At 43.2% G+C, this 15,652-nt stretch overlaps 2 protein-coding genes across 5 annotated transcripts in view; one reads left to right on the forward strand and one right to left on the reverse strand.

Moving 5' to 3' along the window:
- Positions 1–15,652, forward strand: part of BRF1 (BRF1, RNA polymerase III transcription initiation factor 90 kDa subunit) — a 176,963-nt gene that overhangs the window by 78,498 nt on the left and 82,813 nt on the right. For all 3 annotated transcript variants that reach the window (XM_017807459.1, XM_017807460.1, XM_017807461.1), the window contains 3 exons: positions 3,930–4,002; positions 12,126–12,275; positions 13,860–13,953. In XM_017807459.1, the coding sequence (XP_017662948.1) occupies positions 3,930–4,002; positions 12,126–12,275; positions 13,860–13,953 (317 nt within the window). The remainder of the gene's footprint in view (positions 1–3,929; positions 4,003–12,125; positions 12,276–13,859; positions 13,954–15,652) is intronic.
- BTBD6 (BTB domain containing 6) lies at positions 5,919–9,017 on the reverse strand. 2 transcript variants are annotated; one of them, XM_017807464.1, is made up of 5 exons: positions 8,750–9,017; positions 8,202–8,499; positions 7,925–8,015; positions 7,526–7,644; positions 5,919–7,300 (listed from the first exon to the last, which is right to left on the reverse strand). In XM_017807464.1, the coding sequence occupies exons 2-5, from the start codon at positions 8,408–8,410 to the stop codon at positions 6,268–6,270; spliced, it is 1,452 nt and encodes a 483-aa protein (XP_017662953.1). In that variant the 5' UTR covers positions 8,411–8,499; positions 8,750–9,017; the 3' UTR covers positions 5,919–6,267. The 2 variants fall into 2 exon arrangements, with proteins under 2 accessions (XP_017662953.1, XP_017662952.1); XM_017807463.1 differs by lacking the exon at positions 8,750–9,017 and having other exon boundaries at positions 8,202–8,734.

Below are 15,652 nucleotides of genomic sequence, written 5' to 3' on the forward strand. Positions count from 1 at the left end.
AATCTGTCTGATGACTGACAGATGTGAAATGAAAAGGCTGTCTCCAAAAAGTACTGTGAAGGGCAAAGAGCATAACAAGTAGAAGGATCTTGTTGTCAAGATATAACTGAATAATTGGAAGCCATTCCTTCCCTAAATGCTCCTTTTAATTACCATAATGTGTTTGATAATGAGAGCAGAAATTAACTATTGGTAAAGGACAACATCTTAGCGAACCTTAAGGTCTCCTGTAAAAACAGGGTTTTGCAGTGCCTTGGTGAGCACATACTTTTTGGCTGAAAAATGTCTTCCTGCTGAAGAATCTACTTGTTTTTTTAAAGAAAAACCAACTCAGTGACAGGTCTATATGTATCCCCTCTGACAGAGGTTGACACCTGTCTGTTGTATCAGGCGTTGATGCTCAAACCTAGTGATTGCATCAAGTTTAGGAAATTCTAATATCTGATGAAAACTTGCGGAAAAGGAGCAACGTCTTATGAAAAGTGCATAAACCATTGTTTCACTTTGACAGTTTTGATTGGGGAGAGTTTGGGGAAATACTGTTTTTCAGTAGGATCCTTTTAAATTAAGGGGGAAAAGAGGCTCAAATTGATGTGATAAGCTCTAAAGCTGCACCAATTCAAGTTTAAGCCAGAGACATCGTTTTAGAAGGGCATTTTTGTTTATTCACCATTCTAAGAACTCATATAAAATTAGGTTTTATAAATGCAAATGTCATATGATTCTAAATTTGGAGCATTAAGCTTTTGATGGATTGGAGTATATGAATTTTTATAAGAAGTTCTTAATGAAGAAAGAACTAGAAATTAAAGTAGGCCTCTAAATTAATTCTCTTAATTTTCTAGGCTTAATGGAGTGCAAAAAACCATACAAATGATGAGAAGTAAAGAAAGGCCCTCTCTACATGCCTATTGTTTATCATATCTCCTCTGTCGCAGGATCTGTGTGTGCACGTAATACTGAAATTAGTGATAGTGGCATAAAATTTTAGAGAAAGAGCAGTCTTCCAGTAAACCCAGAAGTTCTTAAATATCATATTTTAGCAGCTCAGTGGCATTACAGATTCCTGGGTGAGCCTTATGCCACCTTTAATTTCTCATTTCTGAGAAACGTCCCAGAACCTGTCAATATATGGTCAGTTTTTAAAGTTAAGAAGTATATTGTTTGAGAGGGCCTTAAGTTGTTGGTTTTGTTTTTTTTTTCCCCTACTGATTTGCCAGGAAAACTGAAAGCAATTAAATATTCTTCATTCTTTTTGTGATTTTTTTCCCTAGCATTAGAAATGTGTGAGCTTCATGAGGAGGACCATATAGAGCATGTAATTCACTGTATATTTTGCTTTCTTTCTAAATTGGTAGTAACCAGAAACTACAAAGAAATGTGCTTGTGATCAAAAGAAAGAAATTCCCTGATGTACCATTTCTGTTTGCATTTATTATTTTGTGCAAATACACTGACTGCACCTTGAAGTCAGTCATAAAACACTGAGGATATGAGTGAAGTGGAAAAGCAGGTTAGATTTAGTGTATTACTTCTCAAATAGACTCTGGATCAGGAGGCTCTTAGGCTAAGGAGAGAAAGATATATAGTTGTTGAGCACATTTATTATGCATATGTCTTTGCTTTAGATTTAATTTGGCACTCATTTTGATTGTTAGAACTTCACTTAAAAAAACTCCCTTCTTCTTTATGCCTCTTCATATTTATTTGTTCTTTATTATTGCATTTACGGAAAGTTTGCTTGGGTGGAGTTTCTTAGAGAGTGACATGGTTTGATGGAGACAGACATCAGGTATTTGGGTGTCGTGACAAGCAGAAAGATTAGAAGGATAAATACTCGTTTTGAGTTTTGGGGGTTTTTTTCTAGACTAAAATGAAAGAACTAGATGAGTTTGTGAAGCCTCTAATGGAAACATCATATCTCCTTGGCTCCACTGAAGTAACTGTATTGATTTGTGCGGTGAAATCGTCCTTGCAGAACACAATCTAAGTGATGAGGTTTAAGATTTATAGTAACTTGGTCGGCCAGCTTAGAAGGCTGAAACTACAGCCAAACCCTCATTCTTTATGTTAATATTTTTTTAGACAAAAGGTCAAAACAAGCCATTTCGAGCTTGCAGTGAGTCTAAAGCCAACTGAAACACTGCAGATACTTTGCTGTAGCCATATCTGTTCTATCTGCAGCTGATGGAGAGTCACACGCTCTCAGACTCCAGTATGAATTGCCAGATTCAGTAGGTGCTTATTTTTCTGTATGAAACTTGGTGACTTATTTCCTAGAAAATATACTTCTTATTCAGAGGTTATATTTTGTTCACTTCCTTCCCATAGAACAGTGCTTCTATGTTGTCTGCTATTTTCAGGAAAAAAAAAGGACAGTAAAGTTTAAGGCTGTACTTTTGTGTCTTCTAGGCTGGTCCAACCATTGGTCAGATGCAGCATGGAAGGTGTTCACCACTTTTCACTAAATATGGAATGAATGACCATCATATCATGTGTACTTGATTGCACAGTCACTTTCAGGGCACGTGATCATTCTGAGGATTTCCTTGAAGTTCTCATTTCTAATTTTTTTTTTTTAAATTTGAGAAAAATACACGTCAAGAACATTTTCACATAAACATTTTGAAGTACTAGGTGAAAATGTATCAGTTGTTTGGGGTTTTATTTTTGTTGTTGTTTAAATATATATATATTTATTTTTGCTAGGTTGGTAGAAGCATATTTACATTTGGGAGGAAAGCCTGCTTTTAAACTGATGTCGGCAAAGCTCTTTGATGAAACCGAAAGAGATTATACTTAGTAACAGTTTTTTAGTTCCATAGGCTTGCACCATGTTCTGCAGTTCAGTTGGGTAATTGCTTGGTAAACGCCTTTATTATCCAGGCATAGGAAAAGAGAGGGGCACTTCTGTTGTATAAAAGCCATAGAGTATATACTATCCTTAAAAAAAACCCAAACCTATTTGTTGGGAGTGTAGGAGGATGGAGTTTTTTATACTAACCTTGACCTTTACATATGCCTTGGGGGAGCAAGGTGTTCACGGAGCTCTGTGGGAATGTTTGGGACTGATAGGGAGCTGGAGTATATCCTGCCTTCCTTGCTGACCACAAAAACACATCTTAAGATAGAGAAAGAAAGCTCCCTCAGACTTGTAAAATACAAATATAGTTGCCTATGCTATAAATTGCAAATCAGAGTATGAAGAGTAACTCCTCCCCTCAGTTTACATCCTCCTGGGTGCAGCACTGAAGGAGAGGAGGGGAGCAGAGCTCTGTCCCTGGAGCCTGAGCAGAACTAGTGTGGTTTAAAGCTTTTCTGAATCTATTTTTTTTTATTATTCTTTTTTAATATTCCTAATGTTTTTAATGTGATCTGGGCCAATGTCCAAACAGTAAGAGATGACAAATAACCCTTGGGGCATGTAGCACCACTCCTTGATTTGGTGGAAAGTTTGGCGTGTGCTTATGCAATGCTTAATTATCCCACTACAGATGATCTTGCAGAGCTGAAATTTGCACTGGCTTGTGAGTATTTGCTCAGGTTTTGTAATGTTACAAGATAAATGACACTTTATATATACTGATATTATATTGAAGTCTACTTAATGCCTTATGATTTTAGGTGACAACTGAAAAACTATACTACGGAGCAGCACTGAACCCACTGAAGAACATGATGAGCAACTTTTTTTATTTTTTTCAAGATAAATTTATGCTTTGATTTACAATGCTAATTTGTGCAGATTTTGACAAGCACCAAGTATTATCCTATACCTATGAATATCACTTGTATTACTTCAACTGAATTTTTTTAAAGCAGGTTGTTTAGCATTTCCAAAACTGGGGTTTTCTTATTTCCATATAAATGTTCTATTAAAAACATTTGTGGTTTAAGATTTAAATAATTATTTTTTTGTCTTTTAATAGGTGAATGTCTATGTGCTGGGAAAAACTTTCCTTCTGTTGGCCAGAGAACTCTGCATAAATGCTCCAGCCATAGGTATTTTTTTTATGAGTTGACTTTTAACTATTTGAGTGTGTTTTTTGCATGATTACTTGACAAAAATATGTATGTATGCCTGTATATATATATACACATAGTACTGTGTGCTAAATATCCAAGTAGTAACTTTAAAATGAAGCTGGAATCAATCCAGGCAGAAGAGCATTGCTGACTGTAAGAGCCTGTTCTCCTTTATGTAAGAGAACAGGCTTTATGTAAGAGGTTTTTTGGAACTAGATGCTATTTTCTTTTGCAAATAATTTTGTTGCTTTTTCTGAGAGTCATTTAGGCCATCCTAAGACAATGGGCTGATGTGTAACAAATTTGTGTGTGTCTGCAAGCTTGCACAGGCCTATCATGCTTCACTTCCACAGCTGTAACATTTGATAAACGTTTGATAAACATTTGCCAAATTTACTATCTGTCCATCACCTGTAGGTGAGGTGTTCCATGCTCGAAATACAAGTGGCTTGATGGAAAATGAGGAGCAACTTTTTCCTAACATGTGAATAACTTTAATAAGTCAACACTGAAATCATAACCGTGATAGGAAGGTGGGTTTTAACGTGTCAAAAGGCTAAAAAAGCTGTTGTCTGGGCTGTGGCTTTTAAGCCAAGGGAATTTGTGCCAATTCCAGTTAAAAGAGTGCGTTTACAGTGAGGTCTTGTGACTCTTATCCACCTCTGTTCAGGAATTATCTTCGTGTATCTTTACCCACTCTTACTCCCACTCTCCTTAATCTGTACTGAGAGAATCAGATGTCTGTGTTGAACAACACACACACACACACCCCTTCAGCTGTACTCAGCTGGCACTGAACTGCTGCCTTTGCAGCTAGAGAACCAGCAGCTCATGCTGAGCATCACCTGGGCAGCTGTTGGCTATCCTGGTGTGCTGGCTTTGTCTGGTAGAAGGTTCTTGTTTTCAATAATTCAGTTCCCTTCTTATTTTTCATTACTTTTTTTTTTTGAGAGAACAGGCAGAATTTGTATTGCAGCTTAGCTTCAAGGTGAAAATTAATGCAGATTAGAAAAAGGCAAACAAGAAATGTTAGCTGTAGAGGTACTTGTTGTACATGGAAAAAATATTGGTTTAGACTGCTGTTTGAGTATTCTTTACAAGGTCATTACAAGAAGAGAGATTTATAGAAACCAGTAGGTATTTCTAATTGGCTCATCTGTAATGATTGTCAGACATTTGAGAAAAAAACACCTACTTTTATCACTCTCTAAGAAAAGTTAAGGGTACTAGCATAAAATGACTGCTGATAGTGCATGAGACTGCAGAAGGGGGGGGGAAGATCCAACACTTTTTGTTTAAGATGGCTTATTTCTAATTAGCACTCTTGAGTGAACCTAAAGACCATTTTGCAATTATTTCTCTAATGTCTGCTGCTAAATATTGTAAGGACGGGATGTAAATTTAGATGGTGGCTGCCAGTATTACAGCTCTGGGCTAAATTTGTGATGGAGCCTGTCACTGAATTAAGCTTCATCTGTATGTCTTGACTCTAGCCTTTCAAATGGGGTACAGTTTTGACAGGTGCAAGTGGCAGTGTTGCTGTTTGCTGGGCAGGCTGGAGGTTACTGCAGATGATGTGTGTGAAGGGGTATTAGAAGCTTTCAAATATAACCACAGGATGATTTTGATCAACTTTGATTATACTGATGGTTTGTCTGTCTTCAGCTTGGGCAATACACGAAAACCCCAAGCTTCCATAAATGTCAGCTCCCTTTTTTTGAAGGGAAATAAAGGCTGCTGATGGATAGTTTAAGTTACCAGGCAAGGGAACCTCTGTATTTGCCATGTGTAAATGCACGAGGACCAGACCATAATGTCATCATCACCCCTGTTAACTGTACATGAATTAACATACACGAGCCATAAGATCAGCAATGATCAAGTACACAGGATTTAGGGCAAGTAAAAATGTTTTATATTTCACAGATTCTTAAACTGCTCTAGTTTAGAACATTCTGTTTAAGTCAGCAAGTTAGTTATCTATATACAAAATAAATGCACAGTACGTGCAAAATTCAACATTTTTCTGCTTGTTGCAGTCTTAATAATTAAGTCAAATAGCTTATGAATAAATAAAATAAGATTAAATTCAAGAGCATTCCTTCACTTATTTGTATAGCCTGATGTAGCAGATAGGTAAAGTAGCGCAACATTCCATACTGCTGCAGAGTTCATAGTAAAACCAAAAAATCCCTTAATGTGCATCATTGCAGCATTGGAATACAATCAAGGTGAAATGCATCATGCATAGAAAATGAGCTCAGGTATTTGTCCTCCTTGTACTCCGGTTCCATTAGTACTGTCCGAGGAGCACTGGAACTGGAACGTCACTTTCCCGCATTGCACTTCAGTCATTCCCTCTTGTCCAAAGTAACTGAGTTCGTTACCGTCAAGAATAGCACTTACATTGTAAAATGTGTCTTGCTCAACCTGCACAGGGTGTTCAAACCACACAGAGAAGGTGTTGCTGGAGCCGTCAGAGGTAAACTTTGTCAGATTTTGAGCAAGGACAACGCCTAAGCGCTTCAGTTCGATTTTGACGCTGTACTCAGCTTTGCCACAGCTCGACCCATACAATCCCAGTCCTGCTATAAATATCCGTTTGTCTACGGCAAACTGAATACTGTCACATCGCCCTCGGTACCTCCACTGATTGCTGCGATACGCAGACGACTGGAACCGATGGCATCGCTGAGGCACGAGTCCTTTCCTCTTTGTCAGTGGAAACTCTAATTTGGGCTTGTTTGCGGCTGTGTACCATAGGAATATGTTGTGAGTTTCCTCAAGGGTGAGGATGTCGGACTGGGCAGCTCCGTTGGCAAACTCTTCCAAAGTCATGGTTGGAATCCGCACCAAGTACAAAGCTTTCCCTAATACATTCCTCTTGTTGCGTGGCGTAACGGGCAGCCCTTGCCTTTTGCATTCAGCCTCTGCCCAGTTGAGAACAGCCTCGAAAACTACCACTTCCTTGGTGTTGAGTGCCTCCCGGGTTACAATGATCTCTAGTGTTTGTTGATCTATCTCACAGAAGCCCTCTGACTTCAGTGCCATTTCTGCCTGAGCATCAATCACTTCCCAGCAGCGCTGCGTCAGCTCTGGCTCCTCGAAGAGCCTGCTCTGAGACAGCAGGACACAAGCGTTCTTCGCTTCTAAGCTGGTCTCCAAAAAATTGACGCAAGCCTTTGCTAGGGCCGGCACGATGTACTTCTTGGCAGCATACAGTGTAGCCAGAACTGTGTCAGCTTCCAGGTCTATTTCATCACTATACATGTATCTAGACGGGGAAAAAAAAAATAGTTTCTTAGGGAAAAAAAAGAAGTAGGCCATGAAAATAATCTATAGTCGTCTTTGCTGGCAGTGAATCTGACATTCAGTATTTGTCAGTACATTAAGTAAACAGCAATAAGTGCATATTGCACAATGCCAATTAGGAGATGTATATTTTATAAGCTACTTTGATTTTGTCCATGTAATTAGTAGACTTGTAGAGGCCACTTACTTTAATAGGATTAGAAAGGCTGCAGGTTCCACATCTGGTATATGGATTTCAGATTTGACCTCTGCGAGATCGCCATAAAACATAGCATAGAAGACAGAGCTACCAACTGCCAAAACATACTGGAAAATAAAGAGAGAGAAGCCTCAGTAACATGGATCAGGAACAGCTGAGCGTGCTGGCTTTGCTAAGAGCTACATTTAGGGAAAGTTACAAGCTGCAGTGGAGGCAGAACACTGCCTTAGACTGTTCCCTTTAACTGCAGCGTGTGTGAATTACTTCTGGGATTAGACAAGAGCTGTAATTAGGGGGGGAAAAAAAAGTGCAACCTAGTTGTAAAAGCAGAGGTAGAAGGCAATCTGCACGGCAGCATTAAAAAGCCAGAAAATTATCTGCACAAACCTTATGGGCAGGAACTTTCTTGGATGCCCCTGGCGGGCCCACGATGAAGTGAACGTCAGCCATGAGTTCGTTATTGAACATCAGCGCGTTCCTGCAAGCAGGGGAGGGGGGAGAAGCCCCGTTAGCCGCGGGCTGCCCCTCGCCCGGTGCCCCAGCCTCCCGCCGGCTCCAGCCCATCCCTGCCCTCTCGCCCGGCCGGGGCGCAGGTGCACAGGGCGGGCGCCTCTCTCTCTTTCTCCCGCCCGCCCGGGGAGGGTCCGGCGGGCCTGGCCCTTACCTCTCCCGCAGCGTGGGATGGAAGGATTGCCAGTTGGCGCTCTCCAAGTTGTTGTTGTTGAGGTTTTGGAGCTGGGGCGGCGGGGGCGGCTGGGCGCTCTGCTGGAGCTGCAGGGCGTTCTTCTTGCTGTTGGCAGCGGTGGCGGCGGCGGCGGCGTTGCTGTTTGCAATGTTAGTGTTGGTGCTGGCAGGGTAAAGTTCTGCAGCCATCTTCTTCTTCAGGGACAGGGGCACTATCTCATAGCATCCTGGCACCTTGCCGTTTGACCTCACACTCTTTTTGGACTTCTTTAAGGTCTCTGGAAGCAGAAGAAAAAAAGTCAAACACTTCATGATCCTGCCATTGAGGCAACCAGGGGGCAGTGGCATGAGCAAGAGAACTAACAGATCCCAAATGCGAGTCCCACTATCAGGATATTTTGTACGCTTCTAGATGCAGAGTGGCCTTTGGTTTTTTTTAGAGTGTGTGCGCGCTCTTTGGTTACCGGCCCGACGCACCTTTCCGGGGGGAAAGGGGTGATGCTGTGTCGGATCAGTGCCAGCGCTCACCTTGGCTTGCGAGGGTGTCCCAGCCTCCACGGCACTGCCACGACTGCAGCGGGGAACCCGAGCGGGGCCGGCGGGCAGTTCCTTCCCCGATGAAAGGGGACAGAAAAATAAAAAAAATCAAAAACGGAGAAAAAAAAAAACCCAACAAAATCCAGCAACAAAACCCCAGGAATCCGGCCGAGGCGGTGGGTCAGGAGCGAAAGTCAATCCACAAATCCTCCGAGTGCAGCAGCCCGGCGAGGGTGAAGCGCAGCCAGCCGCCCGATCCCCGCCGCCAGCGCTCCGCTCCGTCCTTCCCGGCCCGCCGGGGGCACATCCGCGGCGGCCGGGCCGAGCCGAGGCGGCGGCTCCCCCGCAGTCCCGCTCCCGGGCGGCCCCGCCGCCGCTCGCACCAACTTTCCTCCGCTCCCCGCGGCCGCCGCTGTTCCTCCGCGCTCCTCCCACCCGCGCCGGGGGCGCTGCTGCCCGCGGGGGCGGCCCCGGCTCCTGCGCGGCGGGCGGGACGAGGCGCTGCCCCTGGCGCTCCCCTCGCGGTGGGATGCGGAGGGATGCGACGCTGCGCAGCCCGGCTTGGCTCAGCTCGGCGCGGCTCTGCCGGGCCCTGCCTCCGCCTCCCGCACTAAGAGGCAGCGGCCACGCCGCGCGTCACGGCCGCCCGCGCCAATGGCGAGCGCGGGGGCGCGGCGGGGAAGAGCCGCCCCCCGCCCGGCGCCGCCCCCCGCGCCTACGTGCGCAGCGCCCGGAGCCCTCCGGGAGGGAGCCCCGCGGTGCCCCCGCGGTCGGTCGGTCCCTCGGCACGGCCCCGGTGCCCGCGGTCCGGCCGGAGCGGAGCAGACGCGGAGGGACGCGGGGCAGCGCGGCGGGAGCGCGGCTGGCCGGAGCGGGCGGCCCCGGGTGCGCAGCGCCGTTCCCGGGCGGCCCGGGCGGGGGCGCCGCTGCACCGCGCTCCGCCGGGCGGGGGAGCCGCGCTGCCCCGCCGGGGCCGCCGCCCTGGCCGGCTGCGGGCGCGGGGGGCACGGCCCCAGCGGGGTTACTGAACCCGAGGGAGGCTGCGGGGGTGTCCTCCCCTTTTCCCGCAGCCGCCGTGCCCTGGCTGTGCGCGCCCTCCCGGCCTGGGACCTTCCGCCCGTCCCACGGGCTGTCGTTCGGCGGGGACTGAACCCCACACCGTGCCCTTTTCTTGAGAGCGACCAGCAGCGGGACTCGGCTGCTGCTGCGCTCCCGGTTACCTGTTTTGGTGGGGAGCGCTCTTCTACACAGTGCCCGAGATGCTCTTCTGCATCCCTGTTAATGTGGCATCAAGGTTCTTCGAAAAGTCCCAGGTTTCAATCACACGCTCCTTTTTTAAAACATTAAATAAACGTTCTTCTTGTGGTCTGCTTCAGGGCCCCCAGCACTCTCTTTAAGGAAAATCAACGAGATTTTTGCCCGACTTGAACTTGCTCAGCTGTGTAGAAGGGTTTCAGCCCCAGGGGTCTCCCAAAGCCAAAGGGGATACTCCTGGGAGCAAGGCACCCTCGCTGCACCGGTGCTGGTTTGCCACCTCTGGAAGGAAGCAAGGTGGTTGGGCTTTACAGCGTCTAAAATTATTTATTTATTTTTTTTCAAATGTTTGCATCCATGCAGGATGTGTTTATGCAAACCTAGGCCCTGCCTCGAATTTATATATTTACAGTCTTACTTTTTTTAGCCTTTTTAAGGCTTGTTATTTACAACCCACCCACATATTCATTTTCTGAGTGTTTGGTAGCTTCAGAATTTAAATTAACGATGTGCAATGTCTTGTCAAATGACCTGTGGGCATGAATGCCAGCAGAAATGTCTTAACAGCTACAAACAGCAACTGTGTTAATGCTTCTGATACTCATCTCCAAAGAAAGACCTGAGTTACTCCTTGCTCTCCACTCTGCTTTGGAGACCATAGGAGCTGATGTTGAGCCCTCTCTGGCTAAGAAGAGATGAAAAAGCAACCAGGCGTTCTTTGTAACATCATACATGTTCCTGTAGCATGTAGAGCAAAGTTTAAATGCCTGTTGAAACCCCAGACTATGCCTTCTGAAAGGATTTTTATTTGTTGTTGTTGTTGAATTTGGAATTGGTAATTTCTGTTGAGCTTTATAAAATCATACTTGTAAGTACTGAACAACTCTCCTTAGAATCATGGGGATTGGTTATTCTATTCTAAACCTTTGATTTTTAGGGCCATCTTTAGAAGGTGGCTGCACTCTGGACTTTCTTCAGTTTTGAGGGAGACATGGTTGAAAGTTCGTGCTTGATAAGTGCTTTCATTTAAATGCTTCTGCGGGGCTGACAGGCATCATCACCTACGGTGTGATCTTGGTAATTATGGATAGCAACAGGGCTTCATTGTTAGAACTTGGTGCTTTGATTAGTTGTAAATCCCTAAGATTTTTCCAGTGTTTCAAGCTGAATTTAGCAGTTTAAGTGCCCACACAGGGGATCAGATGAGGAAATTGAGTTGAGACTAATAGTTAACAATTTACCGTACATCATGGATTTTCGGTCAAGTGATAAAAGGCTGGCAGGAAATGAGAAATTGATATCTCAAGTAAGAGTAAACATGTGTTAAGTGTAGCTTTTACAAGATTGTTTGATAAATTATAAATTGGTTTAGGCAAAGCACAATGTGTACTGACATATTTTGGTTAGTTTGAAGCTGATAACACTGACGCTTGAAATAAGTTTATACATCTGGAGGCAGATCTGTGGCTGCTGTAAATTGTCATAGCGCTGTTGATTTTAATTAGGTTCCAGCAATTTATACTCAAGGAGAGTCTACCTTATTGTCTGTAATAAACAGTGGTTTTGTATTGTTGGGATATGAGTCTGAGAAGGAGCTGGAATTAACTTTGAAGGTTGACTTTTCTTAGGGACTGAGGGTTTTCTGGCAAATGAATTTTTTTTTGAAGCTTAGTTTGTAGTTAGGTTTGAGATAGGGCATGCAAGTTATCTTGTTACTTTGCAGGAGATATTAAAAGTTTGGGGTCTAAGTCATGTTCTCATTCTGCAAAAGCTTTTGCAAATGCTTTACTTTGGGTCTAATTTCACTGATACCAGTAACACTGCTCGTATGTCAGAGTCAGCATGTGCAGCCTTGGACACTGAAAAGCGTATAGGAAAATGTTTGTGTAGTGCTTTAAAGATTTTTCATCTACAAAGCAAGAAATTATTTTGTTTCAGCTTAACCAAAAAGGTGCTTCTAAAGCTTAGTGGTCAGAGGATCTGGCCCAGCAGCACAGTCTATTTGCTGAGAGGTGGAGCAAGCCAAGCACAGCGGCCTCGCAGTTCTGCCTGAGCACTGCATTTCCTAAATCAAACGTAGAGTTAGAAATAATGTTATTACTTTCTGTTGCAGATCCGTGTTTATATATTCCCCGTTTTGCACACATGCTGGAGTTTGGGGATAAGAACCACGAGGTGTCCATGACGGCTCTCAGGCTGCTGCAGAGGATGAAGCGGGACTGGATGCACACCGGGCGCCGGCCCTCCGGGCTCTGCGGGGCAGGTAGGGCAGAGGCTGGGTGTGTCACTTCCCCCGCAGCAGGGTGGATGGGAAAGCCTGGAACAGATGGGGATTTTCTCATTTCCTTGGTGATATCCATGCTCTCTGAGTTTTGTGCTGTCAGGCACCTACAGATTTATATAGGTATTCATCGAAACAGTTTCTGAAACTCAAACTTCATTTTGCCCTTGTTTCTACAGTACTTGCTCAGATCCTTTGTAACTTACAGTTTGGATTTTTTTTTTAAGCTCCTTTCTGGTGCTTTTTCTGCCCCCACTCTGCAGGGTCTAGCTGCTGAAAGGTTTTTTTGTCAGCTAAAACGACACCATTAGTGCAAGCACTTTGATTTGTGTCTTTACATAGAGTCTTATGCAAGAAATGCCCTCTTTGACCTGTTTTGTGAAATTATTTTTCTCTCTTTCTTTATCTTTTTCCAAGATCCATTGCTGTCATGATGCTTGCAGAAAGCCTACTGGTTTGGGAGGGTCAGGTTAAAAGGTAGTAGCTAGTGAGGTCAGAGTAACAAAGGGTGTAGATAGTCACAGAGATCACGTATGCACTTTATTTTATTTAAAAGATCTTACATGTCTATGCTTGAATGAGAAATAGAGCTCAAACCTTCGGGAACCCAGGACTATGCAATTGTCTTGACATTTCTAGCTGCTTTTTGTTAATAGTACTTGCTTATTGCACATTGCTAAAAATTTGAGTCTAGACTGCATGGGAGAGCAGCCTGCTCTTTGATTCACTACAAGGACTATGTCCACACAAGCAGGTAATTTGACTGAACAAACACAGACCAATAGATTGAAGTAGGTGGTGCTGAACCCCTCCATCCATCCATGCAATATGCAGTTCTCCTGTTGGACTGTGGACTGGGTTTAGTTTGGTTCCCTGGTCTAAATGTCTGTGCCACATGTTGTTTGAAGGACCAGTTGTTAGTTTAGACCCTGATGCTCCCATGAGAAGCACTTTAAAACATATACCAGAAATGGAGCTCTGGTTTAGTTTCCTCTGTAAGGAAGCACTTTGGCCTGCTTAAAACTGCTCTGCACACTGAGCCACTGCACGATGGGTGGGGGTGATGCTTCAAAATGGGGATGGTGCTTTGAATCAACACACAATAAAACTGCAGCCAGCACTAGTTATCTGTATAGAGGGTCTTGCAGGAGAGCACTTGGGCACCAGCAAGACAGTGGTAGTGGTGACAGCAGTGAGGAGACCAGCTTAAGCAGATTCAGTGTTTCTCTGAAAGTCTTTTTGTTCAGGGCAGAATTCAGTAAATTCTGCTAAAAAGATGATAACTTTGAAAATAACGTGATCAATGAAATGTTCTTGTGCTGTAGCTTACCATGGTTTCCCAAAGCATAGAATGTTTGAGGGTGTAAATTGTAATCGGCTTAATTTTATTGGGTAGAAAGCAAAGTTTGTAAGGTCAAGTATTCAAGGACACAGCTGAGCATAAGCATTTACAGCTCTTTAGCAGAAGGCAGGGACGAAGAGAGGGTATAGTTATCCCACTGTTTTCTGCTTTTGTTCAGTAAATTTTCCTCTTTTTGATATTGACTTTCCCTGCTCATTCTCCAGCTCTGCTGGTGGCAGCAAGAATGCATGATTTCCGACGGACTGTTAAAGAGGTTATCAGGGTGGTCAAGGTTTGTGAATCTACATTAAGGAAAAGGTCAGTGCAGTTTTATTGCTTTTATCTTTCATTTACAGTACTGAACAGTGGTGTAGTCTAAAATGAATGTATATCAGAGAAAACCAGGTTCTGTTCAGAAGTGCCACAAAATAAAATAAGTGCAGTGTGTTTCAGCTGGTGATTTTAAAGTACTAACAACTTGCCTCTTAGTTAAGGCCTCAAATGCTTAGCAAAGATGGTAAGGAGCACTATGCCTATTTAACAGGTGAAGAGTTGAAGGCAAAAAAATGCTCTGTCAGAAATGTTAACACTGTTGTCATGTCCTCAGAAAAATAATTTATTGATTCTCAAAGCTGACGGTCTACCGCGAGGTTCTTTTTTTCATTAATTCAGAATCCAGTGATGAAAAGTCTTGCACTTCAGCTATTATTGAACTTTTCAGAACATTTTGCTGATATGTTCATTTTTGGTAGTGTTGCAGTGCTAATAAATGGAAGACAGCACAGTGAGTCTAATGATAAGTTCAGTGAAGGATCCCCTGAAAGTGGGAATTTTTGAAGTACCTTTTGTGTGTTTATTTTTTTTAAGATCGAGTAGTATTTTCCATGTTTCAATGATATAAGTAGACACCCAGTTCCCTTCATTTTACTTTTGAAAAGTTGTAACATATTCTTTTCCCATAGGCTAAGTAAAAAAATGACCCAGCCATGAGGATCATGATTTCTGTTGCCCCAAGTTGGAAATTTTTCTGTCACCAGTATTTACTGATGTTTGTTTCACCAAGGTCTGTCTTTAGAAAGCTTTCTCTTTCTCTTCACCTCACTGGGATCATCTTAAGCACATCCAGCTGAGCCTAATACATATTAATAATATTCACTTCTTAATTCTTGGAAATATTTTCACCTCGGATCTTCATTGGTGGAACAGGAGTGATGCTATTTCCTTTCTATGCATGGGTGGCATAGGGATAAATTGGAAGTGTTTTAAATGCTTTAGGGTACAACTATAAGGATGGAACAGTACAAATACCACATTTTTTCCTCTGGCCAACAGGTCGTGTGTTTTAGTTGTGCATTTTGTATGACTATTGAGTTATGCACCACAATCTGCTCCAAGGGGCTTTGGTTAAAGAGTTTGTTCTTAGTAAGAAAATAAGCATAATAAATTAGAGTTGGAAGGAAAATTAATTTCAGCAATTGTTTCGAGCGAGAAAATCTTACTTCAAAATTCACGCTTTGAAATGTTTACTCAAGTCACACACATCAACGAAAATGACAGCGTTATTTACTTTGACAGGGTAAACGTGACAGCTGAATTATTTTCAGGCAGCTATAATTACAACTATTTATCACGAATCTATAAATTTGATTGATGTTTTTCAAATAAGAGCATGCTATATAGTATTTAATGAAGGCAAATAAAAAAAAATACCTTTGAATAACTCTTTCTGCACTCGTTTTTTTCCTCTTCTTTCAAGAATTTGTCTCAAAATGCCATCAAATAGATGTTGTTGAAATGAATGAGAACTTGTTTCGCGTTCTTAAAAATTCCTTTACTTCTCAGTTTGATGTACAGTTTTATTTCCTTTTGATTATTGATAGAGTTACTCCATTTGGTAAAGAGCTGCTGCTGCTTTGTGTGTTGTGAACGTGTTGAGTGTAGTTGGGTGAATGCTCATTAATGGACAGCGTTGGATCATCTCATCAGCTGACTGCTGATGGCTTTGCCCTGACAGCTC

This window comes from Lepidothrix coronata, unplaced genomic scaffold (assembly GCF_001604755.1).
Source record: "Lepidothrix coronata isolate B3197 unplaced genomic scaffold, Lepidothrix_coronata-1.0 Scaffold19, whole genome shotgun sequence".
Lineage (NCBI taxonomy): Eukaryota > Metazoa > Chordata > Aves > Passeriformes > Pipridae > Lepidothrix > Lepidothrix coronata.

Coding starts and splice junctions, on each gene's coding strand:
- BTBD6 (XM_017807463.1), bottom strand. CDS start 8,569: ATGCCACTGCCCCCTGGTTGCCTCAATGGCAGGATCATGAAGTGTTTG. Junction 8,016..8,201: donor CATCCCACGCTGCGGGAGAG/GTAAGGGCCAGG, acceptor CCCTGCTTGCAG/GAACGCGCTGATGTTCAATA. Junction 7,645..7,924: donor AGAAAGTTCCTGCCCATAAG/GTTTGTGCAGAT, acceptor TTTATTTTCCAG/TATGTTTTGGCAGTTGGTAG.